The sequence below is a fragment of the Schistocerca piceifrons genome, chromosome 4 (assembly GCF_021461385.2).
Source record: "Schistocerca piceifrons isolate TAMUIC-IGC-003096 chromosome 4, iqSchPice1.1, whole genome shotgun sequence".
Classification (NCBI taxonomy): domain Eukaryota; kingdom Metazoa; phylum Arthropoda; class Insecta; order Orthoptera; family Acrididae; genus Schistocerca; species Schistocerca piceifrons.
The window spans coordinates 414,797,881-414,819,124 of NC_060141.1; the positions used below are offsets into that span (position 1 = coordinate 414,797,881).

Here is a 21,244-nt window from a genome sequence, read left to right on the forward strand (position 1 = left end):
AAGAAACGGAGGAAGGGAGAGCCCCGAGGGACCCCTTCCGCGAGAGAGGAACCGGCGGAGGCAACGCCGCCGGAGAAGGAGGGGGAGGAATCGAGCCTCCCGGTTGTGGAGCAGATGTCACTCCCGAAGTAAGCTTGGGGGGAGCGACAGAAGAGGGTTTGCCCCCAACTGCTAAGGGGGCAAGAGAGGAAGGCTTGCCCCCAGGCACGAGGGGGGCAGACAGAGATACATGGCCCCGAGGGCCCACTGAAGGCGGCACAGATGAAGCGACAACCGTCGCCCGTGCGGGCGACGATAACGTGGCTGCAGCATAAGATGTTCGAAGGGAAGCAGGATACAACCTTTCATATTTCTGTTTAGCCTCTCGATAAGTAAGCCGGTCCAGGGTCTTAAATTCCATGATCTTCCGCTCCTTATGAAGAACGGGGCAATCCGGCGAGCATGGAGAGTGGTGCTCCCCACAGTTAACACATACAGGCGGAGGTGCACATGGAGAATCAGGATGAGAGGGGCGTCCGCAATCTCGACATGTAGCGCTGGATGGGCAACGGGAGGACATATGCCCAAACTTCCAGCACTGGAAGCACCGCATCGGGGGAGGCACGTATGGCTTGACGTCGCAACGGTAAACCATCACCTTGACCTTCTCGGGCAAGACATCACCCTCAAAGGCCAAGATAAAGGCACCGGTGGCCACCCTGTTTGTCTTGGGTCCTCGATGGACACGACGGACAAAATGCACACCACGTCGTTCCAAGTCGGCTCTCAGCTCGTCATCGGATTGCAACAAGAGGTCACGATGGTAAATAATCCCCTGGACCATATTTAAGCTACTGTGGGGAGTGACGGTAACAGGGACGTCACCCAGCTTATCACACAAGAGCAACGCTCGTGACTGGGCTGGGGAGGACGTCTTGAGGAGGATGGACCCATTCCTCATTTTTGACAACCCCGCCACTTCCCCAAACTTATCCTCCAGGTGTTCCACAAAAAACATAGGCTTCGTCGGAAGAAAGGAGTCACCATCAGTCCTGCTGCAGACAAGGTATTGCGGTACGTAAGGCTCCCGCTTGGCACTAGATCGGCGTCCCTCCCATGGCGCAGCCAACGAGGGGAACGTCTGAGGGTCATACTGCGCAGCATCGAAGTCGACTCTACCTCGCTTAGAGACGCTGGTGGCCGTGCGACCACCAGCTTGATGTGATTTATTGCGCTTCATTGCGCCACATCCGCCCAGATGCCACCTACTCCGAACGAGGGCTCTCCCCAAGGGCGCCACCCAGCCAAAGCAACGGGTACCTGGCCGATATCCCGTTGCCCGGAGTCCCCGTGCCCCAGACAAGATGGGCACATACTCCTTGGCATGCATGGGGAGGAAACAGCTCAGGCATCTGTAGTGCGATCCCTGCGTGGTCAGGGGGCTACCACCAAGAGGGTACATGACGACCCCACCACAACGGACTGGCTACCGTGCTGGATTTTAGGTGTTTAAAGGGTCCACAGTTGTCGTAGGCGCTAAGAAGAAGAGTGCGCACAAGGCGAGAAGGAGACCACCCAGAAGATGTTGGGCGTAGTCCCCCCCACACGACAATAGGTAACATGCAAGATGGTGGAGCATGATGGACCAATACAAAAACACCACGTAAGGTGTCCTTCCCCAAATGGCACGCACTGACGACGGAAATTTGGAAGAAAAAAGGAGGTCAAACCCAAGAGGGGACCATCACAGAAGGCCGAAACGTTTGAGACTCCTTTTAGTCGCCTCTTACGACAGGCAGGAATACCGCGGGCCTATTCTAACCCCCGAACCCGCAGGGGGTGCACGGCAATTGAATCTCAATATAGACAAGTGTAATGTGCTGCGAATACATAGAAAGATAGATTCTTTATCATTTAGCTACAAAATAGCAGGTCAGCAACTGGAAGCAGTTAATACCATAAATTATCTGGGAGTACGCATTAGGAGTGATTTAAAATGGAATGATCATATAATGTTGATCATTGGTAAAGTAGACGCCAGACTGAGATTCATTGGAAGAATCCTAAGTAAATGCAATCCGAAAACAAAGGAAGTAGGTTACAGTACGCTTGTTCGCCCACTGCTTGAATACTGCTCAGCAGTGTGGGATCCGTACCAGATAGGGTTGATAGGAGATATAGAGAAGATCCAACGGAGAGCAGCGCGCTTCGTTACAGGATCATTTAGTAATCGCGAAAGCGTTACGGAGATGATAGATAAACTCCAGTGGAAGACTCTGCAGGAGAGACGCTCAGTAGCTCGGTACGGGCTTTTGTCAAAGTTTCGAGAACATACCTTCACCGAAGAGTCAAGCAGTATATTGCTCCCTCCTACGTATATCTCGCGAAGAGACCATGAGGATAAAATCAGAGAGATTAGAGCCCACACAGAAGCATACCGACAATCCTTCTTTCCACGAACAATGCGAGACTGGAATAGAAGGGAGAACCGATAGAGGTACTCAAGGTACCCTCCGCCACACACCGTCAGGTGGCTTGCGGAGTATGGATGTAGATGTAGATGTAGATGTAGATGCATACTGGGATTTTCTAGGAGAGAGAGGAGAAAACAGGGGGATCAAGGAACAGACTGGAGTGAAACATCAAATTAAGGGTGCAACTAAAATGAAATAGAAATGTGCAGAACACATAGTCAGGCAAATGAGTTGTCAGAAGACCAAGGAACAACTTCACTAAATTACGAGAGATGAGAAAGACTCAGAGGGTGACTAAATGGGAGGTGGATAGATGATGGTAGAAAACATGCAAGAGTAACATTGATCAGAGTAGCTGTAAGCCCTAATGCTTGACAAAGTCTGCCAGAATCCTTTATTCTGGCAATGGGTTTCAGATGGCTATTGATGATGATAAAGGTAAATAATTATATCTGCTTTATACACAATTAATTTAGGTGACATGAAATGAAGACCGCAATATATGTCAGTTTAAAGAAACATGCCTTTATTAATAACTTGATGAATCATAAATGAAAGCAGCTTTTGAAACTGATATTTTGTAAGAGGATATGTTAACACTGTGTAGGACTGTAATTTACATATCAGTTACTTTATCACAGTAAGACGTAGCATTTCAAAAGCTAGGGTCTGTAGTACAACATGTTTTTAGTATCTTTTGTGCTCCATGGTATTTTTCATGTGGCTGTCATCTGTGACTGGTATGATTATCATGAATAAAGACGAGATTGCTGGAGTGAGCTCTATAAAAAATTGATATAGTGCTGAGGTGTGAAAAACAATTCCGGCTTGAGTATGCCGTCTTGTCAATTCTGATTGATTGTGAATACATTGTGGATGAGGAATAAATGTCTCACTTGACATATGTGGTGAGACTTAAATTAAAATTGTTTGATATGTCTAATTTGTAACTGAAAACCACTTCTGCTCTTGTTATTAAGTCTTAGCATTGCATATTAGTGGTTTGTAGGAGGCTACAGAATCTAACTTTGTTGGTGATTTTCCTTCCCTACTAGATTTGACAAATTACTCCAGTCATAAACTGCATAACTGCCATGTCTTGTACATAGAGTAGCCTTGTACCAGCCATCGACTTTGTCTTTACAGAAAAATTTTAAGAATTCATTGAAGGGGACTATAATAACTAAAAAATGCACCCCACGAAAATATTATTATATAGTGTCATCTGTGTTCAGTATTAATGCTTCCAGCAGTTGAATAGGTACAAATAAACAAAAACAAAAAAATATTATAAAGCCTTATATAAAAACTCCACAGTACATCCTATATTCCTTTCATCTGCACTGCCTAATCATCAGTGATTTTTCTGTTAGTATACCTGCCTCTTGTTTTCTTTTTACTGAGTTTTCTATGCCTTCGTCTCCTCTCCTTTATTCTTGCTGTTGTTATTGTTGTTGGTGGTGGTAGTGATATGATTTAGCCTAAAGAATGGTTTGATGCAGTTCTCCACACTAGTCTATCCTGGATAAATCTCTTGGTATCTGTCTACACACTTCCATCATCAAATTGACAACTCCTTGACGTCTCAGAATGCATCCAGTCAAATGACCCCTTCTTTTAATCAAACTGTGCCATACAGTTCTTTTCTCCTTATTGATATTTGATATCTCCTCATTAGTTATCTTCAGCATTTTTTTGTAGCACCACATTTCCAAAGCTTCTATCCACCTCTTGTGTGAATTGCTACAGTTCAGACAAATAGCTTCGGAAAAGACTTTGTAAGACTTAAATTTATTTAGAAATTAATGAATTTTTGTTTTCCAGAAATGCTTAAATAACATAATTGTTTAATGTATTATAATGTAATGTAAAAAGCCATTGCTTTCAAATGATAGCTCCCACTTTGTCTTTGTTTTTGAAATAGAGCCCCTACTTCACTTACAATAGTGATTTACTATTTATCTGTAATTATGATTTATGCCATTACTGTCAGGGATACACATTTTGACATATGCAGAAAATGTAAACCACAACACTTGCATTTATATTCAGTATTAACAATTTTCTTTTACAGAAATCCTTAAATAACATATTTAATTATTATATTATCACGTAATGTGGAAAGCCATTGCTTTCAAGGCATAGCTCTCACTTATCTTACGACAATGTATTACTATTTACCTGTAATAGCAATTTATGCAGTTATAGGTGGCAAGTACAATTTGATACATGCAAAATAATGTAAACTATATGATAAGCTACAGTATTCAGACTAATTGTAGTGAAATGTTAAAGTAAGTATTAACTCACCTGGATTTTCCCAGCTTCTCCAGTTGAATCCATCCTTGACGCCATATTAACGGCATCGCCCCATATATCGTACAGAGGTTTCTGTGCTCCAATAACCCCAGCAGTAATTGGACCATGTGAAATGCCTAAAAATGATGAGTTCATAAACCATACAATAATGTAAATGTGTGGAGAGTATATGAATAGGAAGGTAAAAAACCTTGCATGACTTCTTATCATCATGTTCATCATAACTTCTATTGAATTTGGACACTTACCCACTCTCAGCCTATATGACTGTTGACCTTCGGCATTTATTTTTTCTAGTGCAGCCATCATCCTTGTTGCAAAACGAGCAAGCACATACACAACATGTTGGGGGAATGTTTGCCTGCTAATGGAAGTTGTTGAGTCCCTGCGTCCAGGATCCAAGCCACAAGCAGCCATATAAGTCCAGCCAACTACTTTTATTTTCTCAACACGCAGAAAACTTGGTTCAAAGAGTAGCTGCATTATAATAAAATAAACACCTGTTATTTGGTAGTTCCATAAATATGCACAATTGATTTCACATTATGTATTAGTAATCAGTGTTATAATGTTTAGTGAATCCAATGATGACTCTGTTTAACAGACATTTAAAATAATTTTTCATCTGAAGTTTATGTAAAAGCAGTGGGATGGTGAAAGAACATGTGAAATATTATAGTTGGCTTAAGAAATAAAACAATCTGCTACATGCTTACATACACAAGTTTTCTTACTAATATGGAAAAACTTTCTGTTTTCCACACTATGATCTATGAACATTTTTCAAAGAGAAAAAGAACTTGGTTTTCCATTCACACAAATCAGTAACCTCCATTTGTCTCTCCTTCTGCTTGAATTTTTCAAGATTTGATTACTGGTACAAATTGAAGATAAAGTCAGTAACTCACCTTGTCAAAGTCACATATGATTTCATTGAGTACTCGTAGGCTAACTAGTTCATTGCTGTTTTCAGGATGATCAAAGTCAAAAAGAGTGTAATCAGTAACAGTAGCAAACAAGACAGCTACTGAGTCATATTCTTCATGATACAGTTCATCAGAGGTCCTTTCTATGTTCAGGTAGAGCTCAGCTATAAAAAAAATTATATATATACAAATGAAATTTTTCTGCTACCAAGAGGCAACAGACACTGATAAAAATAAATAAAAGATGAAATTAAAGCTAGCTATCAAATTGGAATATTCCCAGTACACTAGACAAAATAATGTAAGGGGGGAGACTGTGAGTACAAGCCCAAGTGGAAAAAAATATAAGGAAGGAAAGTCAAACTAATGGAAAACAAAATCCATCTTTGCATACTTACATTCAATAAACTATGGAATATACCATTGAGAAATTGGGAAAAAAAAACCTTGCAGACATGCATTCAGACTTCAAAAACAGGCAACTGTTTAGAGAACTTAGGGTTCTTCCTGTTTCAAGTGTCTGTATTCTGAAATGTACAGTGAACGCAAACACCGTCTAATAAAAAGACTCCCTTCCCAAAACAAATATTCTTTTTACTGGTTTGATGCCACCCTAAATCTCTTCCTATCGTCTTTGGATACCTATGAAACCAGCATCCTCAGTAATCTTTTTGCATGTTCTGATCTTTATTTACCTAACAATTTCCTGATTAAAACTCTTTTCAGAATGAAGTTAGCCTTTCATAGATGCCTTTGCACATGCACCACTAATTGTTCTTACTTTTGGTAAGAGTAGTCTGGAGACTTTTCAATTCTTCTTCTTTTAAGTACTTCAACTGACATTTTGTATCTTCACATTAGTTTTAACATTCCTCTGTATCACTATACTTCGATATATTCAATTTCTTCCCTACTTTTCTGATGGCCTTTGGTTGTTTTTGTTATAGTAATGTACACTGTTCATATAATTTCACAAAGATTTTCCTCAATTCCACATCGATATTTGCTATCAATAGTTGTTCATGTATTTGTTTCCCAGCAGTATAATGAAATTAATTAAATTCACTAAATGCATAGATCAGTGGGGATGAAATCAGTTAAGATCCAGTTACATGAAATGATATTAGTGCAAACTGGCTAAGACTTTTCCTTTTGATATAACCAGTGTCCTCCCCCCATGGACCATGGACCTTGCCGTTGGTGAGGAGGCTTGCGTGCCTCAACGATACAGATAGCCGTACCATAGGTGCAACCACAACGGACGGGTATCTGTTGAGAGGCCAGACAAATGTGTGGTTCCTGAAGAGGGGCAGCAGCCTTTTCAGTAGTCGCAGGGGCAACAGTCTCGATGATTGACTGATCTGGCCTTGTAACACTAACCAAAATGGCCTTGCTGTTCTGGTACTGCGAACGGCTGAAAGCAAGGGGAAACTACAGCCAAGGGCATGCAGCTTCACTGTATGATTAAATGATGATGGCGTCCTCTTGGGTAATATATTCCGGAGGTAAAATAGTCCCCCATTCGGATCTCCGGGCGGGGACTACTCAAGAGGATGTCGTTATCAGGAGAAATAAAACTGGCATTCTATGGATCGGAGCATGGAATGTCAGATCCCTTAATCGGGCAGGTAGGTTAGAAAATTTAAAAAGGGAAATGGATAGGTTAAAGTTAGATATAGTGGGAATTAGTGAAGTTCGGTGGCAGGAGGAACAAGACTTCCGGTCAGGTGAATACAGGGTTATAAATACAAAATCAAATAGGGGTAATGCAGGAGTAGATTTAATAATAAATAAAAAAGTAGGTGTACGGGTAAGCTACTACAAACAGCATAGTGAACGCATTATTGTGGCCAAGATAGACACAAAGCCCACGCCTACAACAGTAGTACAAGTTTATATGCCAACTAGCTCTGCAGATGACGAAGAAATTGATGAAATGTATGATGAGATAAAAGAAATTATTCAGGTAGTGAAGGGAGACGAAAATTTAATAGTCATGGGTGACTGGAATTCGTCAGTAGGAAAAGGAAGAGAAGGAAACATAGTAGGTGAATATGGATTGGGGCTAAGAAATGAAAGAGGAAGCCGCCTGATAGAATTTTGCGCAGAGCATAACTTAATCATAGCTAATACTTAGTTTAAGTATCATGAAAGAAGGTTGTATACATGGAAGAACCCTGGAGATACTAAAAGGTATCAAATAGATTATATAATGGTAAGACAGAGATTTAGGAACCAGGTTTTAAATTGTAAGACATTTCCAGGGGCAGATGTGGACTCTGACCACAATCTATTAGTAATGAACTGTAGATTAAAACTGAAGAAACTGCAAAAAGGTAGGAATTTAAGGAGATGGGACCTGGATAAACCAGAGATTGTACACAGTTTCAGGGAGAACATAAGGGAACAATTGACAGGAATGGGGGAAAGAAATACTGTAGAAGAAGAATGGGTAGCTTTGAGGGATGAAATAGTGAAGGCAGCAGAGGATCAAATAGGTAAAAAGACGAGGGCTAGTAGAAACCCTTGGGTAACAGAAAAAATATTGAATTTAATTGATGAAAGGAGAAAATATAGAAACACAGTAAATGAATCAGGCAAAAAGGAATACAAACGTCTCAAAAATGAGATCGACAGGAAGTGAAAAATGGCTAAGCAGGGATGGCTAGAGGACAAATGTAAGGATGTAGAGGCTTATCTCACTAGGGGTAAGATAGATACTGCCTACAGGAAAATTAAAGAGACCTTTGGAGAAAGGAGAACCACTTGCATGAATATCAAGAGCTCAGATGGAAACCCAGTTCTAAGCAAAGAAGGGAAAGCAGAAAGGTAGAAGGAGTATATAGAGGGCCTATACAAGGGCGATGTACTTGAGGACAATATTATGGAAATGGAAGAGGATGTAGATGAAGATGAAATGGGAGATATGATATTGCGTGAAGAGTTTGACAGAGCAATGAAAGACCTGAGTCGAAACAAGGCCCCCAGAGTAGACAACATTCCATTAGAACTACTGACAACCTTGGGAGAGCCAGTCCTGACAAAACTCTACCATCTGGTGAGCAAGATGTATGAGACAGGTGAAATACCCTCAGACTTCAAGAAGAATATAATCATCCCAATCCCAAAGAAAGCAGGTGTTGACAGATGTGAAAATTACCGAACTATCAGTTTAATAAGTCACAGCTGCAAAATACTAACACGAATTCTTTACAGACGAATGGAAAAACTGATAGAAGCCGACCTGGGGGAAGATCAGTTTGGATTCCGTAGAAATGTTGGAACACGTGAGGCAATACTGACCCTACGACTTATCTTAGAAGAAAGATTAAGGAAAGGCAAACCTACGTTTCTAGCATTTGTAGACTTAGAGAAGGCTTTTGACAATGTTGATTGGAATACTCTCCTTCAAATTCTGAAGGTGGCAGGGGTAAAATACAGAGATCGAAAGGCTATTTACAATTTGTACAGAAAGCAGATGGCAGTTATAAGAGTAGAGGGGTATGAAAGGGAAGCAGTGGTTGGGAAGGGAGTGAGACAGGGTTGTAGCCTATCCCCGATGTTATTCAATCTGTATATTGAGCAAGCAATAAAGGAAACAAAAGAAAAGTTTGGAGTAGGTATTGAAATCCATGGAGAAAAAATAAAAACTGTGAGGTTCGCCGATGACATTGTAATTCTGTCAGAGACAGCAAAGGACTTGGAAGAGCAGTTCAATGGAATGGACAGTGTCTTGAAAGGAGGGTATAAGGTGAACATCAACAAAAGCAAAATGAGGGTAATGGAATGTAGTCGGATTAAGTCGGGTGATGCTGAGGGAATTAGATTAGGAAATGAGACACTTAAAGTAGTAAAGGAGTTTTGCTATTTGGGGAGCAAAATAACTGATGATGGTCGAAGTAGAGAGGATATAAAATGTAGACTGGCAATGGCAAGGAAAGCGTTTCTTAAGAAGAGAAATTTTTTAACATTGAGTATAGATTTAAGCGTCAGGAAGTCGTTTCTCAAAGTATTTGTATGGAGTGTAGCCATGTATGGAAGTGAAACGTGGACGATAAATAGCTTAGAAAAGAAGAGAATAGAAGCTTTCGAAATGTGGTGCTACAGAAGAATGCTGAAGATTAGATGGGTTGATCACATAACTAATGAGGAGGTATTGAATAGAATTGGGGAGAGGAGGAGCTTGTGGCACAACTTGGCTAGAAGAAGGGATCGGTTGGTAGGACATGTTCTGAGACATTGAGGAATCACCAATTTAGTATTGGAGGGCAGTGCGGAGGGTAAAAATCGTAGAGGGAGACCAAGAGATGAATACACTAAGCAGATTCAGAAGGATGTAGGTTGCAGTAGGTACTGGGAGATGAAGAAGCTTGCACAGGATAGAGTAGCATGGAGAGCTGCATCAAACCAGTCTCAGGACTGAAGACCACAACAACAACAACAATAACCAGTGCAAATTGTTCAGATATGCTGGACCGGCAATTAATGAATGTATAGTGACATTTGGAAATTTGTAACACACCAGGACACAAACCCAGATTTCCTGTTTATTGCATCCAGTCAGCTTACCTTTTAGACTATGTGAGCATGTCTACAGGTCTGATTCAAACTTTTAATAGTCTCTGACACATAAATGAATTAAAAGCCCTGAAATGGAATGAATGGATTGATAACAATGAAATTAAACAAGTGCAGTGACATGAAATAATATCAGTGACAACTACTGAGATATGTTGAATTTGCAAAGTAATGAGTGTGTAGTGACAACTGAAAATTCATGCCAGGCTGGAAACTGAATTTAGATTTTATGCATATGGAAAGGAGTTGTCTTTACCATTAGGTTAGTTGAGCATGCTTCCAGACATGGCTCACACTTTCATTGTCACTCATACTTCTCCCACTGAGATATCATTTATGAGTAACTTCATAACATCTTCAATTTCATACTCATAGATCCGTTTATCTCATTCTCAATCCATTTAATTCATTTTGTATTTGTTCCTTGTGGCAGTGTAGGCCATGGTCCTTTACCAATTCCTTTTCCCCAGTGATGCTTTTTTCACATACCCCTTGGGAGAATCTCTGTTATTAGTGTCTGGAAATCGTATGTGGAAACATTGACAGTGAAAGTTTTAGTAAGGCCTGTGCCTATGTTCACATTGCCCAATTGTTAACATGAACCACTCTAAGCAGGAAATCTCGGTTCAGGTCCCGATACAGCCCGAATTGTCAGTTATCACTGCATGTTCATTAACACCAGTGCTGAAATAATTTTTTATATACTTGTGACATCATTAGCCCATGCAAATTGTACGGATACTGTTTAGCAAGAGTAATAGAAGGCAGATTTCAGACTACCTAACAGATCAAAACGAAAATTTCTGTTCCGACACTGACAATGTTGAGTGTTTATGGAAAAAGTTCAAGGCAATCGTAATATGCGTTTTAGACAGGTACGTGCCGAGTAAAACTGTGAGGGATGGGAAAAACCCACCGTGGTACAACAACAAAGTTAGGAAACTACTGCGAAAGCAAAGAGAGCTCCACTCCAAGTTTAAACGCAGCCAAAACCTCTCAGACAAACAGAAGCTAAACGTTGTCAAAGTTAGCGTAAGGAGGGCTATGCGTGAAGCGTTCATTGAATTCGAAAGTGAAATTCTATGTACCGACTTGACAGAAAATCCTAGGAAGTTCTGGTCTTACGTTAAATCAGTAAGTGGCTCGAAACAGCATATCCAGACACTACGGGATGATGATGGCATTGAAACAGAGGATGACACGCGTAAAGCTGAAATACTAAACACCTTTTTCCAAAGCTGTTTCACAGAGGAAGACCGCACTGCAGTTCCTTCTCTAAATCCTCGCACAAACGAAAAAATGGCTGACATCGAAATAAGTGTCCAAGGAATAGAAAAGCAACTGGAATCATTCAATAGAGGAAAGTCCACTGGACCTGACGGGATACCAATTCGATTCTACACAGAGTACGCGAAAGAACTTGCCCCCCTTCTAACAGCCGTGTACCGCAAGTCTCTAGAGGAACGGAGGGTTCCAAATGATTGGAATAGAGCACAGATAGTCCCAGTCTTCAAGAAGGGTCGTCGAGCAGATGCGCAAAACTATAGACCTATATCTCTGACGTCGATCTGTTGTAGAATTTTAGAACATGTTTTTTGCTCGAGTATCATGTCGTTTTTGGAAACCCAGAATCTACTATGTAGGAATCAACATGGATTCCGGAAACAGCGATCGTGTGAGACCCAACTCGCTTTATTTGTTCATGAGACCCAGAAATTATTAGATACAGGCTCCCAGGTAGATGCTATTTTTCTTGACTTCCGGAAGGCGTTCGATACAGTTCCGCACTGTCGCCTGATAAACAAAGTAAGAGCCTACGGAATATCAGACCAGCTGTGTGGCTGGATTGAAGAGTTTTTAGCAAACAGAACACAGCATGTTGTTATCAATGGAGAGACGTCTACAGACGTTAAAGTAACCTCTGGCGTGCCACAGGGGAGTGTTATGGGACCATTGCTTTTCACAATATATATAAATGACTTAGTAGATAGTGTCTGAAGTTCCATGCGGCTTTTCGCGGATGATGCTGTAGTATACAGAGAAGTTGCAGCATTAGAAAATTGTAGCGAAATGCAGGAAGATCTGCAGCGGATAGGCACTTGGTGCAGGGAGTGGCAACTGACCCTTAACATAGACAAATGTAATGTATTGCGAATATGTAGAAAGAAGGATCCTTTATTGTATGATTATATGATAGCGGAACAAACACTGGTAGCAGTTACTTCTGTAAAATATCTGGGAGTATGTGTGCGGAACGATTTGAAGTGGAATGATCATATAAAATTAATTGTTGGTAAGGCGGGTACCAGGTTGAGATTCATTGGGAGAGTGCTTAGAAAATGTAGTCCATCAACAAAGGAGGTGGCTTACAAAACACTCGTTCGACCTATACTTGAGTATTGCTCATCAGTGTGGGATCCGTACCAGATCGGTCTGACGGAGGAGATAGAGAAGATCCAAAGAAGAGCGGCGCGTTTCGTCACAGGGTTATTTGGTAACCGTGATAGCGTTACGGAGATGTTTAATAAACTTAAGTGGCAGACTCTGCAAGAGAGGCGCTCTGCATCGTGGTGTAGCTTGCTCGCCAGGTTTCGAGAGGGTGCGCTTCTGGATGAGGTATCGAATATATTGCTTCCCCCTACTTATACCTCCCGAGGAGATCACAAACGTAAAATTAGAGAGATTAGAGCGCGCACGGAGGCTTTCAGACAGTCGTTCTTCCCGTGAACTATACGCGACTGGAACAGGAAAGGGAGGTAATGACAGTGGCACGTAAAGTGCCCTCCGCCACACACCGTTGGGTGGCTTGCGGAGTATCAATGTAGATGTAGATGTAGATATGATCTGAAGCATGATTGAATGGCCTAGATTTCTTTTCTACCATACAATCGATCATCTTAAGAGCCAAATATATTTGGGAGGGGGAGGAGCGATGAAGGAATGAAGAAATTGATCTTGTGAAATAATGAGCAATTCTCTACTATGGGTTGTAAAGTACAGAAATGTTCAAATGGATTCAGAAAGCATTGGGGGAAGACTATATGATCTGTACAGAGTGCCAAGAGTTGTTATAGATTCTTAGTGAACCAAGCATCATATCTAATAGTTGTAATGGACAGACTTCACATGAATCACATCACTGCAAAAATTAAACCTCAGTTGCTACTGGACAAATTGAAAAAAAGGCCACTTTCACTCAGAAAATGCTTGAAAATTTAACTGCCACTGAAAACATTTTGAACAACATAATGACAGGAAATGAGACACAAATTTATGACTATGAAATATACACAAAGATGCAGCCATGTTAGTGAAAGGGGAAAGATGTTCTCCGCCACAGAAAGAAAGACAAGTTGACACGACATCAAGATGCTGATGATTTATTTTCATTGATTGTTTACGCATTTCCATGCTGTACAAGGAAATGAGAATTTCACCAAGTTTGTTTAGGAGATGCCATGCATTCTCTTTGGCTGGGTGCAACTGAGTAGCTGCTGGGTGTCATGCACCCCCTTCCCTACTCCACTCTTCCTACCACATCTCCTCTTCCCACTGCTCCCCTCAGCTTGCAGTCAGTACCATCACCACCACTTGTCGCTAGCTGAGTACCTGCCGATGAGAGAGGCATGGAGGCATGAGGAGTGGTTTGTCTGGAACTCAGTGTATTTGCACGAATTATCTATTGCAAGGACTGATCATCATGGTCTCAATTCATCAACACACTTTTAGTGCCTCGTGACTGTGGGTATGAATAGCTACCCACAGCTGAATGTATTTCCGTGGTGGGCCAGTTCTGTGGATACATCTGACACATCAAGCCTGCCAATCTGAGGCCCATCATTTCTCACTAATGTGCAGGTCATACCCATTGGATCTAGTCTGCCTGATCTGCTCACACACCAGGTCCATTAGTGTGTGATGGGAATCGGCAGATTTCCATGACTTATTCTTGCCCTTCAGATCTCAGAAATTGTCTGGAAATCAGGGATCTTCACTTTGGGAAGCTTATGGAAACCCTGTGTGGCTAAAGTGGGAAATTTGATAGCAAAATTTGAATACTCACATAACTGCCATATAAAACTGGCCCACAAGCAAGAAATGTCAAAGTGATGGTAAAAATATTTTATAGATTATATTTATGAAATTCAAGGGAGGTGACTTCACAAAAGCGTCCATAAAGTATTAGACATCTGATGGAAAATAATTTATCAAAAGATATTTATTAATAAAATTCTTTAATACCACAGCTATTTACAAGAAACACAACTGCACACTTAAGACAATACTAATGGCAGAGCCCTTCTGCAGTAAGTCTTGAGTAATACTTAAGTTCTATGTAATGCAATACTGATGATAAAATGCAGTGGAACAGTCCAAAATACCAAGATCTAAACACTGAGATCAATAACATTTTGGATACTAAAGGCCAAAATGCTTCATTATTCTGGTGGCCTGTATTGGTATGACATATCTGATCGTAGAGGTCCACAGCTCGTGGTTTTGGGGTAGTGTTCTCGCTTCCCACACTTGGGGTCCCGGGATTGATTCCCAGCGGGGTCAGGGATTTTTCCTGCCTTGAGATGACTGGTTGTTGTGTCATCTTCATCATAATCATCATTCATCCCCATTACGGTTGGAGGAATGCAATGGCAAACCACCTCCACTAGGACTTGCCTAGTACAGTGGTGCGGGTCTCCCACATCGTCCCCTATGCTCCTCGGAGTATGGGACCTCATCATCATCATCATCGTCATCACCTGATCTTAGAGATGATTCGGTACACAGGACCATGCTACTTTAGTACGGGTCACAGTTCTTTTGTACAATCTGTTCCGTTTATCCTTGGGAAACTGGTAACACTGTATAATGTATTTTATCTATTATAGACAATCATTATGAAAAATAGAAGACTGGCTAGGAAAAGAATTTTGAGCAAGTCTTCAAAGTTGAAAGTGTGTCAGAAAATAAATGAGGAGAGGAAGGGCTTACAGTGATAACTAATCAGGTAGTGTGCATTAACATTTATGTGGACCATTAATTATGTCATTTTGTGTTCAGTGGTTTGGGAAACATTGTAAATAAGTTTTGTCATGGACTTACATAAACAGACCCTTGTGTGTGCATGCAGCATACATTTTTAAATTTTGCTGTGGACCATCATGGGCTAATTCGCAGAAATGATAGCATCTTATAGCTGAAGTTTCTTATTACTGTATCAACATTAGAACATAAGCCACCAATAAAGCTAATACAACAGGCTCTCAAAGCAGTGCGACATACCATGCAGACTAGTCGACATATTGCCTGCTGGCAGCTGTTTAGGTATTTTGGCCAATAGCTGTTTGCAACTGGCAGGAATCCTCAAAGAATTATCCTCTCTTGTTTGTGTGATGGCTGTTTGATAAGTAATCTGACATTTTGCCAGCATAAGTTACTGGTGTTCTTAAAGAATTATCCTTTATTGTTCATGGAGTACTGAAGTTGAGCGATGGAGGATAATTAGTTGAGAGTGCCCAATACTTATGATGGTGAGATGTCAGATTATCAGTCAAAGAGCCATAGGTTAAAATACCTCAAACACGCGCTGCCAGGTGATATGTCTATCAAGTGGCTATGAAAGTCTCAGTGATTACATAAGACTAGTCCCTATTAATAAGCAGTGTGACATGATTCTCCCTTGGGCCAGGTTAAGTCAGTCAGATTCACACATTTCCATTAAAAGCTCATTGTACAGAATCTGGATGTTGTTGTTGTGGTCTTCAGTCCGAAGACTGGTTTGATGCAGCTCTCCATGCCGCTCTATCCTGTGTGAGCCTCTTCAACTCCAAATAACTACTGCAACCTACATCTCTCTGAATCTGCTTACTGTATTAATTTCTTGGTCTCCTTCAATGATTTTTACCTCCCACGCTTCCCTCCAGCACTAAATTGGTGATCCTTTGATGTCTCAGAATGTGTCCTGTCAACCGATCCCTTCTTTTGATCAAGTTTTGCCACACATTTCTTGCCTCCCCAGTTCTATTCAATACTTCCTCATTAGTCACATGATCTACCCATGTAATATTCAGAATTCCTCTGTAGCACCACATTTTGACAGCTTCTATTCTCTTTTTGTCTAAACTGCTTATCATCCATGTTTAACTTCCATACATGGCTACACTCCAGACAAATACATTCAGAGAAGGTTTCCTAACACTTAAATATATATTTGGTGCTAACAAATTTCTCTTCTTCAGAAATGTTTTTCCTGCCATTGCCAGTCCACATTTTATATTCTCTCTGCTTCACCTATCATCAGTTATTTTGCTGCCCAAATAGAAAAATCGTATACCACTTTAAGTATCTCATTTCCTAATCTGATTCCCGTAGTGGCATCTGATTTAATTTTTATCCTTGTGTTGCTTTTGTTGATATTTGTCTTATATCCTCCATTCAAGACACTGTCCATTGTGTTCAACTTCTCTTCCAAGTCCCTTGTTGTCTCTGACAGAAATGCAACGTCATCGGCAAACCTCGAAGTTTTTTTTCCTATCCCTGAACTTAAATTCCTTCTCCAAATTTTTCTTTTGTTTCCTTTACTGCCCGTTCAATGTACATATTGAATAAAATCAGGTATAGGCTACAACCCTATCTCACTCCCTTTTCAACCACTGCCTCCCTGTCATGCCCCTCGACTCTTATAACTGCTCGATTTCTGTACAGGTGTCAAAAGCTTTCTCTAAGTCTACAAATGCTATAAATGTAGTTTGTGTTTCCTTAACCTGTCTTCTAAGATAAGTCACAGGGTCAGTACTGCCTCATGTGTTCCAACATTTCTACATAATATAAACTGATCTTCCCCGAGATCGGATTTTACCAGTTTTTCCATTCTTCTGTAAAGAATTTATGTTCATATTTTGCAACCACGACTTATGAAACTGATCATTCAATAATTTTCACACCTGTCAGCAACTGCTTTTAGTGTAGTTGGAATTACTACATTCTTCTTGAAGTCTGAGAGTATTTCGCCTGCCTCATACATCTTGCACGCTGGATGGAATAGTTTTGTTATGGTAGGTTCTCCCAGGGCTATCAGTAGTTCTGACAGAATATTGTCTACTCCCTAGATCTTTCAGAGCTATGTCAAACTATTCTCACAGTATTGTATCTCCTGTTTCATATTCATCCACGTCCATTCCCTTTCTATAATATTGCTTTCAGATTCATCTTCATTGCATAGACCCTCTATATACTCCTTCCACCTTTGAGCTTTCCGTTCTTGCTTAGGACTAGTTTACCATATGACCTCTTGATGTACATACAGCTGATTCTCTTACATACAGCTGTTTCTCTTTCCCCAGAGGCCTCTCTAATTTTACTGTAGGCAGTATGCATCTTTCCAATGATGAAATATGCTTCTAAGTAGCTTGCTGCTTAGCAATTTTGTACTTGTGTCAGTCTCACTTTGTTAAATGTCTGTGTTTCCTTTTACCTGCTTCATTTGCGGCAGTTTTAAATTATCTCTGTTCATCAATTAAATTCAATATCTCTAGTGTTAGGCAAGGAGTTTTACTAGGCCTTGTCTTTTTACCTATTTGATCCTCTGCTGCCTTCTCCATTACATCTCTTAAAGCTACCCATTCATGTTCTGCTGTATTCTTTTCTCTGTTCTAGTTAAGTGTTCCTAATGCTCCCTCTGAAACTCTCAGAAACACCTGCTTCTTTCAACTTATCCAGGTCCCACCTTCTTAATTTTCCATCTTTTTCCAATTTCTCCAGTTCTGATCTTCTGTTGATAACCAATAAATTGTGCTCTGAGTCCACATCTGCCTCCGGAAATGTCTTACAATTTAACATTTCCTAAATCTCTGTCATACCATTGTATAATCAATCTGAAACCTTCTGGTGTCTCCAGGTCTCTTCCATGTATACAGCCTTTTTTTTAATGATTCTTAAACCAAGTGTTAGGGACAACTAAATTATGCTCTGTGCAAAATTTTACCAGGCACCTTCCTCTTTCATTCCTTTCCCCAGTCCTTATTAACCTACTATTTTTCCTTCTTTTCCTTCTCTTCTTTTTCCTACTATTGAATTTCAGTCCCCCATCACAATTAAATTTTTGTCTCCTCTAACTGCCCGAATAATTTATTTTTCTCATCTTACATTTCTTCAATCACTTCACCATGTGTGGAGCTAGTTGGCATGTAAACTTGTATTACTGCAGTAAGTGTGGGCTTCAAGTCTATCTTGGCTATGATAATTTGTTCACTATGCTGCTCATAGGAGCTTACCTGCATTCCTATTTTCCCACTCCTGCATTACCCTATTTGATTTTGTGTTTGCGAGTAGAACCCTGTATTCAGCTGACCAGAAGTCCTGTTCCTCGTGCCACCAAACTTCACTAATTCCCACTGTATCTAACTTCAACCTCTCTATTTCCCTTTTTAAATTTTCTAACCTACCTGCTCCATTGAGGGATCTAACATTCCACATTCCAACCCATAGAAGGTCAGTTTTTTTCTTCTGATGACGACATACTCCTGAGTACTCCTAACCCAGAGATCAGAGTGGGGGATTACTTTACCTCTGGAACATTTTACCCATTTAACCATACAGTAGAGTTATATGTTTTTGGGAAAAATTACAGCTGTAGTTTCCTGTTGCTTACAGCCATTTGCAGTAACTGCACAGAAAGACTGTTTTGGTCGATGTTACAAGGCTAGATCCCTCAATCATTTGGACTGTTGCCCCTGCAACTACTGAAAGGACTGCTGTCCATCTTCAAGAATCACATGTTTGTATGGCCTCTCAGTGGTACCCCTCCATTGTGGTTGCACCTCCAGTATGGCTATTTGTATTGCTGAGGTACGCAAGCCATCCCATCAAATGCAAGGTCCATGTTTCATGGGGGGGGGGGGGGGGGGGAAAGCTGGCTAGTAATGACATAGATCTTTCACTGTTTATGCTGGAAATAATGAATACTGACTTAGACTTAATGCTGTTAATTCATTCATTCAAGTGAAGTAATCAGGATGAGTCATATTAAAAGTGACATGTGTAATTAAGATATTAAAAAGTTTATATGTTTTTCTAAAAGGCACACAAGAACTCTTGAGAAATGGAGTATAATGATGTGATGCTTTTAATGCTTGTAGTGAGACTTCTTGAATAAATATTTGAGAAATGTGATGGGAAATTTAAATGTCGAGACTGTTGGTCCATTGAGGTTTCATGTTCGGTTGCAGATAATAGGTCAGATGATATCACTACCAACTAAGCTTAAAGAAGAGTCATTCAAACATGGCTTTCTCTTCAAAGGGAACAGTACTGCCACTAAAAAAATCATCATTTTGTTGAAAACAAAATAAAATAAAATAAACCCCCAGGAACAAAGAATCTTTCACTCTACAGCAGAGTGTGCACTGATTTGAGACTTCCTAGCAAATTGAAACTATGTGCCGAATTGGGATTTGAATCCAGCAGTACTCTTACTGATCAAACTATTCAGGTAGGACACATGATTTATCCTCATAGTTTTGCTTCTATTTGTACGTCTCTTCTACTTTCAAGGAGTGCTAGTCCCACACGGTATACAAGAGAGCTTCTGTGAGATCCGGACAGTAGGAGAGAAGTAATGGCACAGGTGAAATTGTGTGTTTGAATTGTGTCACACCTGGATTGCTCAGTTGTTACATACATTGGAGCAAAAGGCAAGGTTCTAGGTGTGTTTTTGCTTTTAGGAAGCTTTAATTGTCGAGTCCTAGTAATAGAGTTCCATAGATTTCGTGTTTGTTTTGGATACTGTCAGAGAGAGTCCCTTTAGTCAGCCATAGTGCCAGGAGTGCTAGTGTTTGTTTTCAATACAGTTCAGAGACAGTTAGTGCTATTTTCATTGTTTTCTACAAGAAGTGTCTAGCAACCACAGTTTAGTCAACAATTAGCCGCCTTCAGTGAATTAGCAGCCTAGTTAAAAGTTGATTAACTCTCTACAGTAAATTGATTTCTTAGGATGGATAGGATGTGTGACTGCTGTGTACAGACGCAGGAGGAGCTGGCCACTGTTGCGAACAGCTGAACATGTTGATGGCCACGGTCAGCCATCTTCAGGTTGCTGCCTCGGAGTGTAGCAGCAGTGGGGAGTCTGGTGCGTCGCATGGTACACCCCAGGTGTTACATGCTTCACCCACTGTCCCTGCTGTCGAGACATCTTCGCGGGTACAGGGCGCGGTTGGGCCACCCTCTCCCCAAGGGGAGTGGCAGGTTCAGCGGCGTTCACGGTGCACGAGGTGGAGGGTCAATGTGGAAGCTGGCCGTGTGGCATCGCCCGCTCTGCCTGTGAGTGGACATGTGGCTGCTCCTTCAGCAAGGTCCGAGCAGGCACATGGGGGGAGGGGTTTATTAGTTATTGGGAGCTCCAACGTTAGGTCGAGGAAGAAGGCCAGTGTTCACTCTGTCTGCTTGCCGGGGGTTTTATCCAAGATGTGGAGGAGGCCTTGCCGGCGGCGATAGAGAGCACTGGGTGCATCCGACTGCAAATTGTTGCTCATGTCAGCACCAATGACTCCTGCCGTCTGGGTTCAGAAGTCATCCTCAGTTCATATAGGTGGTTGGCGGAATTGGTGAAGGCGGAAAGCCTCGCTTGCGGGGTGGAATCTGAGCTAACTATTTGTAGTATCGTTCCCAGAACCGATCGCGGTCCTCTGATTTGGAACCGAGTAGAAGGCTTAAACCAGAGGCTCAGACGATTCTGTGGAGATCTGGGGTGCAAATTTCTCGACCTCTGCTATCGGGTGGAGAATGTTGAGTCCCCCTGAATAGGTCAGGCATGCACTACACGCCGGAAGCGGCTACAAGGGTAGCGGAGTACGTGTGGAGTGCACATGTGGGTTTTTTAGGTTAGAGAATTCCCTCCCTAGGCCCGACAAGACGCCTCCTGGGACGCAGCAAGGTAGGAGTGGGCAAAATGCAACAGGGAATAACAATATTAAT

General features: G+C 41.3%; 1 protein-coding gene across 1 annotated transcript in view; it reads right to left on the bottom strand.

The window, feature by feature from the left end:
* The window catches only part of LOC124796388 (adenylate cyclase type 2-like), a 179,918-nt gene that overhangs the window by 16,023 nt on the left and 142,651 nt on the right, over positions 1 to 21,244 (bottom strand). The window contains exons 15-17 of the mRNA XM_047260556.1: positions 5,681 to 5,862; positions 5,021 to 5,249; positions 4,764 to 4,888 (exon numbers count right to left, since the gene is read on the bottom strand). Coding sequence (XP_047116512.1) covers positions 4,764 to 4,888; positions 5,021 to 5,249; positions 5,681 to 5,862 — 536 coding nt within the window. The remainder of the gene's footprint in view (positions 1 to 4,763; positions 4,889 to 5,020; positions 5,250 to 5,680; positions 5,863 to 21,244) is intronic.